This window comes from Lycorma delicatula, chromosome 1, assembly GCF_047948215.1.
Source record: "Lycorma delicatula isolate Av1 chromosome 1, ASM4794821v1, whole genome shotgun sequence".
NCBI lineage: Eukaryota > Metazoa > Arthropoda > Insecta > Hemiptera > Fulgoridae > Lycorma > Lycorma delicatula.
Window position 1 is genome coordinate 60,735,977 of NC_134455.1, and position 21,674 is coordinate 60,757,650.

The 21,674-nt window shown below is 31.5% G+C and overlaps 1 protein-coding gene across 5 annotated transcripts in view; it reads left to right on the plus strand.

Moving 5' to 3' along the window:
• The window catches only part of Zn72D (Zinc-finger protein 72D), a 116,817-nt gene extending 104,419 nt beyond the window's left edge, over positions 1–12,398 (plus strand). For 4 of the 5 annotated variants that reach the window (XM_075355284.1, XM_075355295.1, XM_075355312.1 and 1 more), the window contains 3 exons: positions 245–454; positions 998–1,142; positions 10,686–12,398. In XM_075355284.1, the coding sequence (XP_075211399.1) occupies positions 245–454; positions 998–1,142; positions 10,686–10,798 (468 nt within the window). In that variant the 3' untranslated portion in view covers positions 10,799–12,398. Of the gene's footprint in view, positions 1–244; positions 455–997; positions 1,143–10,685 lie in introns of those variants that run through there. The other variant, XR_012755047.1, reaches the window with a different exon arrangement.
• Positions 12,399–21,674: the final 9,276 nt, after the last annotated feature.

Sequence of the window (21,674 nt, forward strand, 5' to 3'; positions counted from 1 at the left end):
TAACAAAAATTCATTAACTGCATAAAGCCAAACTACATAATACTGCTTGGAAGTTATATATCTATTTTCTTATTTTACCTTGGCTCTTAGTGTACATTTATTGTCTAATATTCATTAGAAGTAAGATATAATATTTGAAATTTCACTGTGATTTTAAAACCTAAACTGTCTAACTGTGTAGCTCTGTTATACCTGTTTGTAGAGTTGTATTAATCGTTTAGATGTGTATTATTTTGATTTAAAGGCAATGGAGTTATTAGCTGAAAAAGTGATCAGTTCAGCAGGTGGGCCAATGCCTCCTGGTGAAGCACTGCGTCGCATTATGGAAGCTTTAGCATCAGGTATCTTGTTGAGTTCAGGACCTGGATTATTGGATCCTTGTGAGAAAGAACAGACTGATGCCACTGCTGGATTGGTTCCACAGCAGCGAGAAGACATTACTGCCTCTGCACAGGTATGTTAATAATAGTATTAACTTGTATGCTTAAGATGTCAGTAAAAAGATAATGGAAGTTACTTTAAGAACCACTTTGAATTCAAAAGATAATTCAGAGAGAGCTTCTTACTTTTACTTATTAGTTAATATTGTTAGCATGGCCATTTAATAATTTTGTTTATTAGTTAAAATCTCATGAAGAGTTTTACTATAGTAACTAAACATTGCTTAGAAGCTGGAGTAAAATTCAGAACTAAGTTGACTATCAAATTTCAAATTACTAATTTCAGCATATTTGGATTTAAATAATAGATAGTAATCAAGTTCTAACTACTAAAAGCAAGTCAATACAAAGCTTTATGACAAAGGCTTTATCTTGGTTTGGCGTCACTATGTTACTTATAAATAAAAGTTCTACAAAAATTTAAACACTGCTACTTCATTTTCATAAATATAAAATGCAAAAATTAAAGATGAACTATTAACATAAAAAATAATAATGGAACAATGAAAAAGTGGTATGGTGGTCTTTGATTATTTATTATGATAATGTTTTTCCAGCATGCGTTACGACTAATGGCATTCCGCCAGATACATAAGGTGCTTGGTATGGAGATGTTACCTGCACCAAAATTTAGCAGAAGTCACAGATATACTCGTAAAAGGAGACGTGACAACAGTAGTGGTGAAGGAAATGATTCTGAAGGTATGATTTTGATTCATGATTTGTATTTAGAATTTTTTTTAGATTGGGTAAAAGTCTGCTATTTAATAAAACTGCTGCTTAGGTCACAGAATGAGAATATGTTCGTAACAGTGTATTTTATATTTATAAATAGGGTTCTAGCATTTGAAAACCAAACTACTTCAATATTTTTTTTATTTGTAGAGTTAGTTATAATATGTGTTTGAATGAAGCCTATATTTTCTCTTGTTTGCTTGTTAACCAAACTCTAAGATACTTAACTGTTCCTGTAAATGGGCTAATAAGTTTTTGACATGTTGACACATGGATAAATCACTGGTGGTGGAGTTTTATCTCTGTGTACTTCTAGAAAGGATCTATAAAGTTGATGTGAACTGCATGTTCACTCACATCTTGCCAGATCTGCAAGGATGAGGTAGTCATCAAGTTGGTCAGATTTGTTCTGTAAATCTGATTGAAATAATTAATTTATTACAAATTAGTCTTAACATTTATTTTGAAATTTGCTGTCGATTATGTTGAGGACTGATTACTTGGTTTATAATGCAAAGGTGGACAACAGTGTAATGAAGCCAGAGCTTGGCCAGATATTTATATAATGCTTATGTATGTGTGATGTAAAGCCGACCTGTGCAATATGTTAAATTTACCAGTCTTTTACTGAAGATAATACAAATACGTTGTAGTATAGTACAGTCCAATATTCCTAAATATCCTTTATTACAATATTTTTAAAAATCTTACCAACTGCATTTTATTAATCAATGTTTTATCTATTTGCTAATTATGTATATATATGATAGTTTCAACATGAACTGATAATTTACCTATACTGATATATTTTAAGCAAACTATAGTTTTGTTTTTTCATCTGAAAAATAGAAGAAAAGGTAGATTTAGTATTACTATATTTCCAAGTAGTAACTGCAAAAACATTCTAGGTCAGAAACCATAAATTTTGCCTCAAGAATATCAGTATATTATCATTTTGAAACGGTCATCATACAATATTTTGCTAGTTAAAAAAACAAAATATTTATAAGAATTTTTTATTTTTCAGAATTATTACTTTTCACAACATTTTAAAATTATGATAATAAAGTGTGTAAATCGAAATGTAATTAATTTATGTTCAAGAAGTAATCAATTGAAATTTCATTGACTTGTTTTGTAGAGGATATGCCAATAGTTCTACTTTTAAGGGTTTTTCCTAATAACTGAAAAATTTTTATTTACTACTATTTAATATTGGAGCAATATAATATAAAGTAAATATAACTTCATGTAAAATATATATGTGTGTTTAGATAACATTATATATATAATCTAAAGTAAAGACAGTTTCGTTGTAAAAAAAATTTATTCTAAAAAAATATTTTTTTATTTCTCTTAAACTACATACCTTATACTACTTCTCTATATAATCACATGAATTAAGACATTTATCATAGCGATACACCAGCTTCAATGTACCCTCGTTGTATTCTGCCTCCATTAGCTACTGATTAACAACATTTTTAAGTTCACCACCTGTGAATTGCTTACCGCTCAAAAATTCTTTCCAATATCCTAAACAAATGGTAATCAGAAGGAACTAAGTCCAGTGATTGTATGGTGGGTGATCGTGAATCTCCCCATCCAAATGTTCTCAGTAAATCACATGTTGGACATGATGCATTATCATGCAGCAGAAAGATGCCCTCAGTCAGCCCACCCACATTGCTGATATTTAATGATGCGTCGTAATGTAGAGTTTTGCAGTAGGCTTCTGCATTTAGTCATATCAAATGGCATGAAATCAATCAGCAGTATGCCAAACCGATCCCAAAAGACTGTGACCATCAGTTTGCGTCCAAATGGCTGTGGCTTTACCTTTGTTGGTCTGGTTGGTGATTGAGGATGATACCATTCACTTGACTGCCGTTTTCTCTCTGGCGTGTAATATGAAATCCATGTTTCATTGCCAGTAACAATTGAATTTAGGAACTCATCTTTTTCTGTGTAGCACATCAAAAACTCCAAAGCAGATCCCATTACGGATTTTTTTTTTTAATGATATTCCACTAAGACGTGTGGCACCCAACATGCACAGACCTTTCTGAAGCCTAAATGGTCATGAACAATGCAACCAATAACAGCTCTTGAAACATCAGGAAAAAGAATGGCCAGGTCTGAAATCGTTGAGCAACACATCTTTTTTGATTTCTTAATTGACACGTTTCAAGTCCTCTGTGATTATCGAGGGCCTCCCTAAATGTTCTTCGTTGTGCACATTAATTCTGTTATTTCTAAACCTTTTAACACCATTTTCAGACGTTTCTTTCATTCATTATATTATCAATGCACACAGCTACCAACTGCCTATGAATTTCAGCCAGCTTAACATTTTAATGGTTTAAAAAATGTATGACCATTTATTTCACAGTTTGCAAATTTTCCCAATGGGTGGTAATATTTTCCTTTTAGTTTTATAACATAACTCATGTAATCAAAGGTACTATAATGTGACAACTTACAGACAACAATGCAGTGCATACATATAACTAGCTCTATATACAACAGGTTCGCCAACCTTAAGGAGAAAAATTTCCCAGCGGTTTTTACTTTAGAGATATCCCTTGTATTTTTACACACACACACATTTATGTATGTATGTAATTTTTTTTTAAGTGAGAATTTGACAAATTTTAGTTGGAGGTTTAATTACAAAAAATATTTACTCTGCATCAGAGAACATATTAGTTTGTGCTTAAGTCACCCACCGGGTTGGTCTAGTGGTGAACGCATCTTCCCAAATCAGCTGATTTGGAAGTCAAGAGTTCCAGCGTTCAAGTCCTAGTAAAGCCAGATATTTTTACACTTATTTGAATACTAGATCGTGGATACTGGTGTTCTTTGGTGGTTGGGTTTCAATTAACCACACATCTCAGGAATGGTCGAACTGAGAATGTACAAGATTACACTCATTTACACTCATACATATCATCCTCATTCATCCTCTGAAGAATTATCTTAACGGTAGTTACCGGAGGCTAAACAGGAAAAAAAAGTTTGTGCTTAAGGTCGCACAAATTTTCTGTGCACAAAGTTTTTTATTTTTATTAAGATGCAGGTTTTTCACTTTGTTACTTGTAGACTATTTTTCTCATGTGACAGCCCACTTGGCACAGAATTCAAAAGCCAATATTTAACGAGGTACTTAAAAGCTTTATTTTAAATTTTGTATAGATTAAGCAGATGTGTTCAAAATAATTTTTGTATGCAATTTGAGAAATATTTTATAAATTGGTCTGTGGAAGTGATGATTAGATGACGAGACAGAGTTGTACAGTGATTCTGGTATATTTAGTATTTGGTTTGAGTCTTTCAATCAATTACTTAACCAGTTTGTGCATCATGTTGATCTATGGCTGACTGATCCACTTTTTTTAAATCAATGATGAGGTAGAAGCAGCTTAGTTCCTGAGGTTAAGCATACAATTTAGTTTTGTAGAGATGAACATTATGGTTTTTATGTATATAGTGAAAAACATTCTGAAAATAAGTCGTTTTATACTGGTATCTTTCAGTATCTTAATGAATACATATTTTAATATAAACAAATGAGAGAGAGAAAGTGAGTTGGGTCATTCCTCAGATCAACCAATTTTTTACCTTCATGTCTCAAATTTTAATGTTTGTTAGTTTACAAGTTATTCATGTAAACCATATTAAAAATCTATATTGTTTGTGTTTAAGGTTGTTTTTTATGTTCAAAAAATACAAAAACATTGAAACTTGATCAAAAATATGATTCTTTTCTTTAGATCAGTGGTGCTTCTAAGAGATGATCAATACCATATTTATAGTTTTTTTTAGCAGAATTTAATTTTATCCAGTTACAAGAAATCAAATGTGTTCCAGCTTTGTTCAAAATTTAAATTTTAAGAATCTTAAAAGTAACAATTGAATTTTTTTCTTAAAACATGTATTTAAGAAAACCATGATTCAATGCAAAATTCAGATTTTAATAGAATAAAATCCAATAAACAGATCTTTTTTTGAATAAAAAAACTATGATAAAATCAGATAAGTATGTGCAAAAAACTGCCTTTCAATAATTGGTATATGCTTCTAGTCCATAATAAGTTCTATTCTATTTTAATTTTCTCCTTATAGGGTAGGGTTAATGATTGAAGATGTTTTTAACAAAATATTTCTAATTTCCTCAGTCAGATTTGTTGTGTGGGTGGCTTGGTCATGCAAAAACAAAATACCCTTTAGGATAGCATCCAACATCATTTGTTTTTTATAGCTCTTCTAAGATTTTGTAACATTTTGCGATAATTGTCTGCATTCACGGTAATTCTACAATCACTAAATTTGACTAGCAAAACTGCCTTTTTGTTACTAAAAAAAGTATCCATAAGCTTTTCTGATCATTCTTGTTTGAACTATGGTTTAAGTCAATGCTGCCATCACATTGACTGCTGCTTTTTGTGGGATATTCAAATAAGAAATTAAAGTTTCATCATTTTTGTAACTGTAAAATTTTGTGTGTGTGTGTTGGTTGATTAACATCTTTTTGTCACAATTTTTTATTACCCACTTTATCTGAAACAATTGTGACTTGTGAGCCACCAGTTTTGTCAGATTTTTCCATCAACTTTTTCAAGCAAATCATCCATTAAAAGAAAAAAATAGCAGTTATAAATGTCTATGGAAAAGATAAACTCAGTGTGTGTGATATGGCAAAACTTGATGCTGGGAGAACTCAGATAAGTGATATCTTAAAAAGCAAAGGTGATATCCTGAAGTGCTTAAACTGATTTTCAGTTTAAGCAAACGTGTAATCCTTAAAACACCAGGCATAGCAGTTGACGATTTTGAATGGTTTTGTTGGGCTTGTGCTAATAACAATCCAGTCTCTGGAACTTTGATATGTGAGAAAGCCCTAGAAATTGCTCTGTTACAATGAGTTTAAAGCATCAGGGAGTTTGTTAGATAAATTTTGAATTAGGCTTAACATTTCATATAAAATTAGGCATAATATATGACCATGTTAGTGGCAATACTGGTACTGTAGATAAGAATTTGGTATCTTGAGTTAAAGGAATTTCTCTAATAGTAGTTAATTCTCTTATTCTATTGGTTGATTACATTAGCATTTTCATTTTTTATTCAAATATGAACTTAAGAGGAAAGGAATTTATTTTCAGAAAAACAATATAAAAATACCCAAATTTGCAGATTATTAAGAAACTAATTTTTTTTACCAATACTGTTTTATTCATTGTTACTATATTCACATTTTTCTGAATAATGGACGCCTTTAAAATGGACAAATTGTTGTTCCCTTCTGTGGCCAATATTGGGAAGTTTTTACTGTAAATATATTTTTTTTTATGAAATGCTTTTACATTCATTTCAACCTTTTTAAATTCATGTGCTTTACTGATTACATTTGGTTTAATACTATGGTCATGGATGTAATCCTTACCATAATTTAAATTCGTAGAATAAATTCTTTAATATTAAATTAATACTTCTATTCCACAAATGTTTTTATAAGAAACGTTATGCCTAATTCAGAATTTTTCTAACCAACTTCCTGATTCTTTAACCTTTTCCCATCACAATGCTCCACGCTTCTTAGCGCTCCGCAAAAATATGTTGGTATCTGATTGCCTCCCTTCATAGTCTTATGCTTCCCTCTTGTGAAAAAAATTACAGTATATTAACAAGATTTAACAGATTCTGATAAAAAAAAACTTTACGATTGGATATTTTTTATGCCTGTAACAACAAAAAAATTGAAACCGTACAAAAATTACGATAATTTAATTGCAGAATTTTTTTGCGCATTTCTACCGTGTTTTTTATTAGCGAAATTTTTTTATTTGTGTTTATGAAACATAGTTTGCTGATTTAAAAAAAAAATACTTTCAAGCAAATCGGTTGAAAGTTGGGCAAAATATGATGAAAACCCCATGTCATAAATCACAGATTAATTAGCATATCAGTTTCGAGAAATTGTTATAGTTATTTATTTTTTCTTAGTGTTACTTATAATGTAAAATTTATTTAAAAAATTATAAGACTTCCTAAGAGCATTTATTCGTGAAAAAAATTTTTTTACAACAGAGTATTGCTGTTACATGCCGCAGGGGGGGGGGCAATAGAGTTCATGAAACGCATAATAATTACCCCAGTAATTACAAGCTATTCGGTACAAACAACAGGTATTTTTTATGTTACTATATATATATAAAATCAGAAATTACGAGCGCGCATGAGTTTCTACACCAACACATAAAAAAATCGCTATATGGGAGATTCCCAAAAAAAAACAAAAGAATGAAATATATGACAAATAATAAATAACCTAAACAAATAAAATGAAGTAATAAATTTATAAATAAAAAGCACTTACCCCTAGTTGGTGATATTTTGGCGTTTGTGATACACGAGAAAGCATCCGTCTATACAGAGTGGTACCTCACAAGCCACACACCTCCAGACTGATCGCAAATGCTGTTTGCCGAGCACACAACGCATTGTCTAAAACTGTCTGTTCCCTCGCGTTTAGGAAAATGTCTTGCTTCACAACTTTCAAGACGTAACAATTCACGATTTCTTACATAAGATCCTCGTGCAGAAAATCCCATAGGAGAGATGAAACAAGCCCTTTCAAAAGCTCCATCTTATCCTTCCATCATCAACCAATCCTTCCATCTGAAGGATTGGTTCTTCTCAATCTTATTGACTGACTTGTAAGCCGTATAAGCATTGACAAGGAGCATATCAAAAATGTGGAAAAAAGTTTTTTCGTCCATTTTGTCATGCGCCTATGTAAGTAATAGCTTGAAGACAGACGATCAAATAGATCAACAACCCCCATGTAATTATTGTAGTCTACAATTGTTACAGGTCTCACGACATTTTCTGTACCGCGAATTGTTACACTGTATTTACCCTCTTCAGCAGGCCCATGAATAGAAGACAGAAGTGTTACCATTCGCTTGTCATTGAATAGAATACAAGATATTCCATCCAGTGTCGTACGACAGGCTAACCGGTGTCTGGTCAAACCTAATTGTTTATGTCTGTTTCGTGTGAATTCAGCTGGCGTTCCAGCACGATTGAATCAAGCTGTTCCACAAGCTAGAATTCCCACATCTTTCAGTCGTCGATATAATTGCAGGGATGAAAAAAATTGTCCATATACAAATGATATCCACAATTTTCATAACCTGCAATTAGATTGATAACTGTACGTTCAATAATCGTTTCGTTTACATTTAGTTCCTCTCATTGTCTCCCGAGATATACACTCATATCGAATGTGTACCCAGAATTATCGCAAAGTCTGTAAACCTTTATCCCAAAGCGCTTTCGTTTACTAGGTATATACTGCCGAAACAAGACTCTACCCTTGCAGGCGCATAAAACCTCATCAACTATTCACGAGATTTCTGACGTGCAATTTCAAATATTTCGCGTACTCTCCAGAGACGCTCATAGTTACCAGTTTGCATTTCTGATTCTATTGGTGGATCCTGGTTAGTGAAGTGTAAATACTGCAAAATATGAAGAAAGACAGTTCTCGGTAATGTATTCCCAAACCAAGCGATATGGGAAACCTCATCAGTTGACCAGTATTCTTGTAAAGTGTGTCTTACAGTATGACCCATTTCCAGGATGATTGCAAAGAAATGTTTCATCTGGTCAAGACTAACGTCACCTTTTCATTTCAACATCCAACTGCACTGGAGAACGATGATGGATTTCATGAAATATATTACAGTTTCCTTCAGCATGTGGATGTTGAACTGAATCGGCTACATTTATTTTCTGTTCCGTGTCAGTTTCACTACTTGAATGACCTGGATCATCATCATCGCTACTAAAATTCAGGAGATGCGGTTCCGAAAAATCGATACCCCTAATTTCAGTATTTTTGATGTCGTCCAAGCCCTCAAGGTCGTCACTGTCATTATCTTCGTCAAGAGCAAACCTAATTTGTTTGTCATTCATTGTCTCGATAAAAAAAAATCACAAATTTAACAAACGCCCAATATGTGAAAAAAATCGCACTGAATAAAAAAAAAACCGATGTAATTTTGAAAAAAATAATGAAATAATATATTAACGACGGTATGCGATAGTAAGTTACTTACTTACTGCAGTTGTACGCATGTAATACATTTGCGTGCACTCGTTCTCACACAATAAAGTAACATATGTTTCAAAACTACGTTTTATAAAAATCCCCACCACTTAAAAGGCTATTCAGATTGACAAAAATCCATTTTTACTGTATACTGTTATTCATTATGAATCGGTATGTGTTTCATTGATGCTAATATCTTTTGTCAGAAAAGATTTATTAGGCCTCAAATAAAAGTGACACATTTATGACCACAAATTCTTCTTTTTTTTTGTGTGTGCCGTATAACATAATTTATTATGTGTTTCAATACATCGTTGTTGCTAATATAATAAGCTATTTTTGTAAATAATGAATAAATCCATAACCCTCATAGCAATTATAATACACTAGTCACACACATACATACACACAAGCACATTTCTGAGAAAAAAATGGTCATATTCTTTCTTCTCCAAATAAAACATTTTACTTCGTATAACCATAGTTCAAATTGTATAATAAAACTGATTCCTTTGTGAATATAACAAAAAATAACAGACTTAGATCCCATATAAAATGATTTTGTAACAGCGTTTTAAAACTGTCACCGCACAGAGCCATTTTACTGGCTTCCTGATCTGAAGAGGTTAAACTCATTATAACAGAGCAATTTCTGGGCTTTCTTGCATATCAAAGTTCCAGAGACAGGAATGTTACTAGCATAAGTCCAACAAAATCACTTTTTTAAAATTACTGCTAAGGTCAAGCAGATTAAATAGCTCATTAGTTTTTTTGTTTTTTTTCATTGGTGGATGTGATGATCAGATGACGAGACAGAGTTTTTAGCAATTCTGGTTTGTTCTTTATATGACATTGAGTTTTTCAATTCATTTAATTTACCAGCTTGCTGCGCATATTGTTGATTTATGGCTGACTGATCCACTAATATTATTTTATATTTTCTTCCTAAAAGTTCTGAATTCCATAATTATTTGTATACTACTATTTTTTTAATTGTGATAGCTATTAGGAAAGTAAGAAAATTGCCTCATGAAGTTTAGATGCATTCTATTGATAATGTTCATATGATCGGGTAACATATTTTCATGGGAATGTAACATGTTCTTGATTCACTGTGTTCCTGAAAATAATGTTAAACTGTCATTCATGTGTAATCATAGCCAGATTTAATGATGGTCTAACGAATACATTTTATAAAGATAATATTTGGTTAATACTAACCAGATCTGTCAGTAGAGCTCATAATCTTAAAATCCATACGACTTGCATTAGAGTTTGTTGAACTAGTGGATTTGATGGTCCAGATAAATTTTCTTACCATTAAATAGGCTTTATACATAGTAATGAATATTTAAGTGAGCAGTTATTGGAATAATTGTTATTCTTTTTAGCTGGTGATGGAAAGAAAGATAAAAAAGATGAAGGAGGATCTGTCAAAATGGATACTACCGCAATTAAGATGGAAACTGGAGCTACAGTTAAGATGGAAACTGACAAAAAGTGAGAATAGGAGAGAAAAGGCAAGCTCAGTTTTATAGTTTAAAAAGAATAGTAAATGAGGAAACTAATTAAGAGATGAAAATATGCTGTGGAAACAGTTCTAAGTAAAAGAATTAGTTGATAGAAGGGAGGCTGATTTTTTTGCTTAATTTTGTGTGTAATTTGTTATTTTTATTCAGGAAGTATTTCTGATTTGTTTTTTTAATTACATATTGTAATTGCAGTAATAATTAACCTGATGTATTCCTAATTTAATATGAAAATCATAATGTTATAAACATTCTTGTGTAATATAGCATTATTAAGCTGTTGTAATTGTATAACATTATTTATGTAATTATAATGGAATGAAATTATTGTATCAATTTGAACACAAAAAAGTGTATGTTAGTATCTTAAGTGATACAAGGGAGTAAATTTGACAGTTTACCTTTTGTAATTTACTGCTTAAGCATATTTTGAAATGATGTTCATTTAAAGTTATATAAATTGTCACAAATATATTTTTTCTTTGTTTTTTTAATATCAACTTAATACACTTTTTGTGTCCATTATTATTGTTGTCATACCTATACTATTTCGTCACAATAATTAAATATACTTACAAAAATATTTTTACTTGATAATGTATGTATAGCACATTGTTAATATCTATTAAAACAGAAATTACAGGAAAAAACTTGTAAAAGGACATTAAGTTTTTTTTGTATAGAACCTATATAAATTTAGTTAACCGCTATTTATTTTTTATTTACATTTTTGTGAATGTGATAGGGAAATCTTATTCTATTGAAGCTAGAATAGTACATTAGTACTTCAGATATATGAAGTTTTTTTGTTTGTTTTTTTTTATCATTTTAAGTGGGGTGGCCTGTCTCAGAATTTAAATTGTTAAATTACGTAATTTTTTTCCTGCTGATTTATATTACTGAGTCAAACTGGTTGTTTTTCCTTCCATCCGAACAGTTATTTTTTCTTGTGTAATGTAACCTTAATTTCTTTTTTGTTTGTTATGGATGACTAACTAGAAATCTACTCGATAGTTAATCACATATATTATTTATATAATTCCAATTTGAGCATAGTTAAAAAAATTCTGCCTATTGATTTTTTCCCATATTAAATTTTTGTTTGATGTAACTGTGAACTGAATTTCTGATACACATGCTACTTAAGGTCTACACTATTAAATTGTAATCTCTATGGGTAAAATGCATTTATTGTTACATATTATAATTTTTGTGGTACTGCATTATTTTTCTGTAACAAGTTTTCCATGTATAACTTTAAATTGCTGAAGTTGTCCTAACCTTATCAACTTCAGTTTTGTGTGACACGACTTTGCCAGTTATAAAGAAGTGATTATATTTTGGTTTATTGGTGGCGTGTAAGTTATTTACATGCTTACAGAGGTTAATTTTGAAATCATGTACTTGTTTTGTACTCAGGTTTTGTATAGGTAATCACTTCAATTTTATTTTCTTTTTTAAGGTAATGTCTGTGTTCATTAATTTTTTACTGTGTGCAACCATATTCACCTTGCTGTTATAGGCCATCATGAATGTTAGTTTAAATATTAAATCAATAAACTTATTCCGGTTAAATTGAGTCTTTTTTCAATTCCTTTTTTAATGTTAGTCTTAAGGTATTGTGGTATAGTTAACAGTATTGTGTAAAGGAGGAAGAAAAACAGTGAGATGTGTAATTTGTTTGTAATTACATAGACATTATTTAAAAGGGCAAACACTTTTTCTTTATCAGTTGAACATCATAGGCAAAAGGAATAACCACCACATCTAGTTTATGTAAAACAAATTTTTCAGAAACCATGAAAAAGAAATGTCACAAAAAGTTTGGGTTTTGTTCTGTTGTGACAACAGAGAAAAAACAACGTCACTAAAGACTAGTACCCATAAAATAAGCAACAGTTCAAAAATAATGTAAAAATAAATAAATTTATAAAAGAATAGAATTGAGATATCCACATTTTTCATTTACCCGTACTGTTTATAAGGTAAAATTACTTGTGTTTAGAACAAATTTGTAGAACTCAACTAATATAATGTAAACAGCACAGTTTAAAATAGATAAATACTCTTAAAAAATGAACTGTAGCAGTGTAGTTCAGTCTGTTTTGTAGTCTATATGTAGATTAAATTTTTTATAATCCATTTTTTCTTTTTTTTTTTCCTCTACAGTTAACTATATACAATTTAGCCTTCACAAAGTACAGAATTAGGGAACACTCTTAATTCGAAATTATTTTTTTAAACTAGTTCAGAAACTAATTTAGAAATAAATGAAAAAGTAAATATGGAACATGAAAATAGTAATAAAAAATTAGAAATTTTAGAAAAAATGTGTGTGTGATAAACAGTTATTATGTACGGGTACCCCTGACAAATTAATGGAGACATTCTTATTAAAATTATTTAAGTTTGCGTACAAAGATAAGATATTGATAAATTCTTGCAATACTTTTTCATTCTCTTGACTGAACAAATATTTGTTATGAATTTTTAAAATGTTTTTAAATTTTATTAACAAACAATTTTTACGAAATAAGATGTAAAAAGCTAAAATTGTGTAAATGTAGACAAATGATTTTGTTAAGATAAAAAATATCACTGAAGATGGGCTTAAGACTCAAAAAGGTAAAAAATTTGAGATTTCATAGTTTCAATCTTATTTTTATACTGTTAAAATGATTTTTAACTCTTGTTTAATAAAAGTTGCAAAACGCTTTTATGAAAAAAACATTTAAATACATAAGACTAGAAATGAATATAATGTTGAAAAACTTGAATGATGTTAATCTTAAAAAATTTTCTCAGACTGTCTTTGCTTACTGAGAATCCTTTCTTAGATAGGTAAGAATTAAAAATTACCTTTCACTCTTTTGAAAATGCAGCAGTATACTGTGGTAGTGCTTTAATAAGATCCTCTAAACTTGTTTTCCGATGTTAAAAAAGTTTGTATTTTGTAAACAGTTCAAAAAATGATAAAAAAAACACCTGAGCTTGAATGTTTATAAATTAATTATTTTTAGAAACCTTACTAAAGGAATGTCTTCTACTTTAAATTAATTAAAAACACATTTCAAGAGTAAGAAATCCACTAAAAAAGGAGAAAAAACATTAGGAAGGGAAAACTTTAGTTTAGTGCCATTTATATGCTCTATAAATTGGATAAAACAATTCTATGAAAGTGAATTTCTACCCAGCTGCACCAAATGTAAGGTGTTTTGGTGTTAGGTTGACTTTAAAATATATCCATCTGGTTATTGCATGCAAATTATTTTTTACAGCCATTTTACTCACGCAGAAGGAGCAGTCGCTGTTCAGTTACAAAAACACTAGAAGCTGTATTTTTCTTTTCCCCCCTATTTATTCTTTTAAATAATTTTATTACAATATTGCATAAAATAATTTTACTTTTTCTGTTACAGAAGCTTAATATTTATTTGAAAACAATTATATTTTGCCTACTTCCAATTAGCTAGTAAAAAAGTAATTTCAGTTCATTGAATACTATATGCCCTGCACAGGTATTTGTTTTATGAAAAGGATAGTAAAGCATATATATATATATATATATCTGGTGTTCATTTTGTTAATAGTCTTAACAAGATTTTAAACAAAAATGATACAATCAGAACAGCAAGAAAAATGTTTCCTAGCTTGTTAGTAACTCAAATTGAATGTAATTCTGGTCTTAATAGTTATAAATTACAGTTTTGTTTAAATATATCTAAATAATAAAAAGAGAACTGAAAAACTGAACCAAAATTTCTATTTATTTAGATTCATTTAAATTTCCGTCGGAAAATATGAAGAAATTTTAAAAAGTCAGGAAATTGTATGTTCCTTTAAGTAGTAGTTTTGGCATATCACAAAAGCCAAAAGAGGAGTGGGTAGCTGAAAACAATAATGGTCACTTTTAATTTGCTTTTTATAATTCACTTTTTTTTATATTTTAACGAGCTAATGACAATGAACTTACAAACTAAAACTAGTACAATAGTAGTATTATTGTATTAATAAATAGTAAGTAATACTATTTTCTAGATTCTAGTAATAGAAATATATATTTTTTTGTGTTGTTTATTTTAATTTTTTTTGCACTAATTCAGGCAGTTGCCTGCTGCCTAGGGGCGGCCGCCCTGTAAGCATTTAAATATGTATTGCAACTACAGTATATTGAGAGAGAAGTCTCCTTACTCCTCTCTTTGATTAAAATGATACTGTTTTTAAAGTTGTATGGTTTTTATTTGTTATCCCTGCCCTCAAGGAGGAGGCTCATATTAAGCAGACTTTAATATGAAACAATTTTGACCAAATTTGTGAATTTATCAGGAGGAAGTTTGGAACACTGTTCCAGCCTACCTTGGCTGTTTGATTAAAATGATTTCCAGATGCAGTGTCTGACACGTGTGTTGTTTTCTGATAAATGTGGAATTTATCACAGTTCACAAGCCAGGATATGTGGATTTCTAGGCTGAGGAGAATTCTCATTTTGTGTGTAAGCTGAAAAGGATCCTTTACATGTGATCAAATGTTGAAAAGATAATTAATACCCGTCTTCAAGAGGTTACCATAGAACTATTTTTATGCATCCCAACCCCTTAGGGGAAGACACCCACCTAGTGACATTCTGGTCGCCACCCCCTCCCTGTTGGGCTTTAACAGGAGTCATCTAACGCCCTCTGACTTTTTACATCATAGTAATAAGCCTGGCCTCGTTGGGATGCTACCGATGTAAATGCCTTGATGATAGACATTTGCATAGGTGATTTATTAACTTGGCTTTTGCCTTCACTATAGGACTCGTCTGGACATCTTGAATGTCCTATATCATATCCCTCTGAACTAGCTAACCGAGCTTGCAGAAGCACGAACCCTTCGCCTAGTTCTACTTATTCTGAGCCAGTTTTGTGAATGTCTTTTAATTTGAGGCAAATTAAACACAACATACCACCAAAGATGTTGATCGCAACAACAAAATTTAGTCCTAGTTTCCCTTACTGAACTCAACTTTAGTTCAAACCCCAGACTTAGGTTAAATAACTGTTTAAATACAGCAAGATGGTATGCTGGATCAGTCATGGTTCACTAGCATAACCAGCCGCCATGAAGTCCTATTTTCACCGCACCCATCAACTCATTTTGAGTAATCAGTAGTTGGAATAATCAAGGCCTATGTATATTCAACATTATATACAACAAAGAAAGAATTGTGCATGTGGAGGAAAGCTTTCAGTCAATCCATTTGAGGTGACCCAAGGGTAGTTGCTTGACCAATTCAAAAACAATTAATACTTGCCCACTTGTTTCCTACGTGTCTAAGAACCTTAAAAGTACTTTATTGGTTCTGGAAAGATGAAACAAAAAGCAATTTATTCATATTTTCTCAATGTAAAAGATTGGTCCAGTGGTTTATTTACCTATCTGTTCTTTCTTTGAGTTTTTTAAATTTTATTGGTAATAAAGTAGAACATGAAAAACTGTGAAATTTCATTTTTGGTAATTACAATTGGTATATACAATTTGAATTTTTTTATATGTAGGTATAATGTTAGTAGTTTTACCATAAATAATATATATGGTGATACACTTACCCCTAAATTTTTATGAATTTTTGAAAACAAATTTTGGCTTCAAATAACTCTGATGGGGCTGGTGATAAAAATGTTTCTTGTGTATTGTACTAATAAAAAAGCTTAACTTCAGATCATGAAAAACCTGTAAAACAGATTATTTTGACTCTCTAAATAAGTGCTGTAAGAGGATTTCTTAGCACTTTAATATTTTTATACTTATTACCGTTGTTGAAATAGACTTGTTTAAACCATTCAGCTGCAGTGTTCATATTGATCAGGTGCTTGAAGTCATATCCAGTCGTCAGGAAAATTCATGTTGCAACATGCTCATTTATGCTTGTTGCATTATTTAGCTTTCCAGTTACAGACTGGTCAGTCTGACATTAGTCAGTGACTTGTTCGTATTTTTACCAAGTGTCTCAAATTTCATCCTGTTTAGAAGTGTTTATTAAATAAATATGTTTTACTTATATTTGCAATTTTTTTTTAAAAAGTTAAATTTTTACATTATTTTCAAGTAATTTCACATAAAACAATGGAAGAACAATGTTCATGTTCAGAAATTTACATCAATCAAGAGTGTAGCAAAACAGTGTGTGGTGCAGTACCAAAAGAACTCATTAAAATTTGTTAATTAAGTGTGAATTAACCAACTTATTTCTTTATGTGTTAATTCACTAGCGTTTGTAAATATTATAAAGAAATGGTTTTTTTTTTTCAAAATTCTGTTGTGACAGAACGCATAAAAAACAGGTAAGAAAAACTTTTAAGACAAATAACATTAGAGCAAGCTCTTAAAGAACACATTTTTCCAAATTTAAATCTAGTTCTTGTAAAATGTTTTTGTGTTAACTGTTTCAAAAGTAGTTTTCCTCAGCAGAACAAAGAATGTGAATGCGAAGACCAAGAGTGAATATGATGTGGATCAATATTGAATTTTGGATGTTCCTTGTAGCATTTTGGGTGTTACACCTCCATCAAAATTGAAAAATTTAAGCACGGATCAAAGGCCATCAGCATTAAAATTAAAATAATTATAAAATAAGGTATCTGAAAAATTAAAAAAATCTGATGTGGGCAACACGTGCCTTCCTTGTATGAAATTACACATTTTAGTAAAATACATAAAATTTTAAATAAGTATAACAACATAAGTGTTCTTAAAACTTATGAGACAGCTATGATTCAATTGATGTCAAGATTGCTTTAAAAAAAAATAGTTCCACATCATAAAAATTTCAGTTTTTCTGTACAGTGGAGGGATATTAAATAAGGGACCCCCAACCTTTTATGGTTGCTGCTGCTTTCCTAGAAATTAAAACAAGATTGTAATATGAAGGATTTTAAATGACAGTACCCAGTGGGGGAAAACTAAAAAGATTGTGTTTTCCATCATTAGCACAAGCGATTTATAGATAAGTGTATAAACACTGGTCAGCAGGTAAAAATCCCATCCTGTTTTCTGCCAGATGAGATTATAGTCCTTACTGTTGGTCATCAACAAGTAAATTTCATAACCCACCATCCATTGTTTATCAAGGTGAGAGTACCAGGTAAAGCAGGATCAGGGAAAAGTATTAAAAAGAGGAATTTACCACAAGACAGGTAGGTAGTAGGTGCTGCATCATGGTTACTACTGCTCCTATTTGTATTGCAGAATACTGGGGAAAACTTTTAATTTTATTTTTAGGATTCCTGTTTGCTTTTCAAGATTTCAGCCTCTAGTGCATATGTAATGCTATGAAACTCCAAATATAGTGAATCTGGTAAATTGTTGATAGTTGATGGAAAATAGGTAGCTCTCTAAGGTATCTAGAAATTCACCCTATTAGTCAGCCATTTAGTGACTTTTTGACAATTGCATCTTGTGAGTCATATAATCCTCAACTTAATCAAATAATGTCTGGAAGTTAATTAAAGAATCTTTCAGCTGTAGTGCTTCCACCACCAATTTTAAAATCTAAATATATAGAGATTATCCTCAGAAACAATCTTTCATGTTACCATTGACCTTTGGATGTTAAAAGATGAGTGGCCATTATCTATAGATGAGATGAAATTGTTTTCAAATGCAAATAAAATTTATGAATACAGAAATTAAAAATACAATGCTTATTTTATTATGTAATGACTAATCGTTTAGAATAATAATGTGATTAGAAGGCAGGCAGCTTTGTAAAACTGTTATTGTATTTAGTCCCTTCAGCAGTGATCTTACCTCTTTTTATATCTTCGTTGAATTCAATCTCTACAGTGGCCCTTTCTTAAAAACAGTTTTCTTTTTAATTGTTTAAGTTTACCTTTGACTGATCGTTGAATTACCTGCACATAAAAGCAGATTCTCTTGTAATAATAATAAACTTAATTAGTCACAACTAGCCTTGTCTAAAGTTGCTGTAGATTTAGTTTCTAGAGAATTTATAACAGGGCTTTCATTACAATTAGTAAAGAATCAGATCTGGTGTTCATTATAAAACTTAAGACAAGGATGATTTGATCATATTTAAAGCACGTGCTGTTAATTCATTTCCCTTCCCCGACTAGTTTTATCAATTTTCTTTAACCCATTTATTTACCTACTTAATTGGAATGAAATTAACCTGGATTGTTTACTTCTTTTTATTTTTGAAAATGATTTTTTAATGTTTTATAAAGTAGGGAAAATAAAAAAACTTCTTAAATTATTTTATATTTTACATATTACTATACCAATTACTTAAAAATATTTTGCAAACACACAATTGCTAAACTTATTATTTTTACCCAATTTTTCAGTAAAAATAATAACCGTGCTTGGATATAGTAATACCAAATAAAATGAAAAAAATATCATTATTGACAAAACAAAGTTATTAAAATGAAAAAAAAACAATATGCACACTTTTATTTTTGTGATATTCTTTGAAACATTCTGGTTAATGTAGGACTACGTGACATTTTCCAGGCCGTTTCACTTGTTTTATTTTTTTGGTAACAAAGAATATGTTATTTTGTTGTGTGTCAGCAGCTGTTGAAGAGATCTTTTCAGGGAAGTGGGCCAACTGCTTGGCTTGAAGACAAAAGTAGAGTTACCCCACATGTTGGTCTACGTCTTAAGTGAAAGTGTGGCTAACAACTTATTCAAGCTATAGTCTCTAAAAGATATTTTTGAAGCTCTTCAGTTAAGTAACCTAGCCATGTTTATCCGTAACTATCATAAACATCAACAAAATTCATAAGAAGAGATATGCAAAGAGACAGTACCATCATTCAGGTACACAAACTGAAAATAATTGTATCAAACAGTCAAAAAGCTAGAAGATAATGTTAAAACAAGTTTATGCGAAAAAAAACAGAACTGTAGGGAATTTTTGGTCAATCTTATCACTATGTTTCCTTGTAAACTGCTTTATTATGTGCTGAAATCTAATAGGATCAGAATAAACCAATATTAGACCGTAAAGAATGCACAGCAAGAAGAAAATGTAAATGTAAGCTCGTCAAGTAACATTAGGCCTATAAAATAGACTGTGAGCTCAGCTCACAAAGTAAACAAATGGGGTAATACAATTAGCATGCATTTGCCCATGTTGCATATCAGCATGGGTTTGCCATGCAGATGCGATCCCACTTTTCACTTTGTCCAGTAAATCTGACGTACAAGTAGAATGCTACTATTGTTAAGGATGACCATGCCATTTTTTTTGAAGTGAGATGAATCATGTCAGTTCATGTAACAGTTAAGGCACTTAACATGTATTTGAAGAAAAGTTTTTAAAATTTAGATTATACATAGTGCCAAGGTCTGTAATAAGAAGACTGGCAGAATGCCATCCCTGGGCCTGTTGGAGGTGCTGAACTTGGCTCTTGGAAGGGGAGACTAACCCTACAACTGGAAAGTTGCAACGTTAGTCCTGGTCCCTAAACCCAGAAACCGGATTCAGTAGAATAAGAATTATAGACCTGTATGTCTTATTTATTCAATACGAAAACTGTACAAATGGATGATTGCTAGATGGATACTGGAGGAGATAGAACTCTCCGTTGGTTTCTCAGACAATCTGTACAGCTTCATACAGGGGTGCTTTACTGTTCATGCTATTAACTATGTGATGCAATGGGCTGTGAACTAGGAGGAAGAGCCAAATTTTCCTGGACATATGGAACGCTTTTAATAGCGTTCTGTGGAGTTGGATGTGCTGCAAGCAAAAGGTGTGAGCACCTGTTGTAGACGGGCAAATAATAAAGGAGGATAAGGTAGTTAAGTACTTAAAGGTATAATTGGAGAGATCCAGGAAATTTACCACCCATGCCAGGGAGGCTGTTGCAAAAGCTGAGAGGACCATGATTGCTCTAAGAAAACTGATGCCAACAAAGTCTGGATACAGAGCTGGTGTAAGGAAGCTTATTTTATCAGTAGTATAACATCTGTACTGTTGGAAATATCTACAGGTGGGTTTTTACAGTCATTCCAGCATAGATTGGCGATCGTGTCAGCTATGGCGTACTGAACTGTATCCGGGGCAGTGGTCGAAGTAATAGCTGGTGTGCCACCAATCAGCCTCAAAATTAATTTGATTTGCAGAATTCACAATGGGGTTCCCAAGAAACAGCCAAACCAAATAATGCTGGAAGAATGGCAGATGTCCTGGGAAGCCTTTACTAAAATAATATGGACCAAATGTCTGATAACCCGACTTGAACCCTGACTTTGGAGGGGGTGTCATACTTCCTCACGCTGCCCTCTTGGGGCATACCTAAACAGGTTCAAAAGAAGGTTCTCGCCTGACCGTATATATTGTGGGACGGAAAATACTCTGAATCATGTGTTCTTTGTTTGTGACAGATTGAATGCTTTTAGGGTCTCGCTTGAACTAGGCCAGCTTGACACTGGAAAATGTGATAGAATTTATGTTGAAAGAAACTAGACAGTGGGAACTGGTAGCAAATATTCTCAGTACAAAGGAAATAAAAAAGAGAACTGGAATACTGACTAACTGAGCAGGGTACTTGGTAGGATTTCTACAGTGCCGCCAGCAGAACGATAGTTTCTGGGAAAAGTACAGTGAGAGAGGCCGAAGGGGTGAAGACGACTGTCGGCACTTGCATGGACTAGCAATGGTGATGATGCATGGGGACTCTTCAGTCTGAAGGCTCCCACCGGGGCCATGGTAGTGTTATGTCTTCCCCCAGTCCTCTTATTTAATAAGAATTGAAATTTTAAATATTCTGTATTTTCTCACAACAGATTTTAATTGGAACACTACTTTTAAAATTAGGATTTAATTTCTGAAAAAAATTT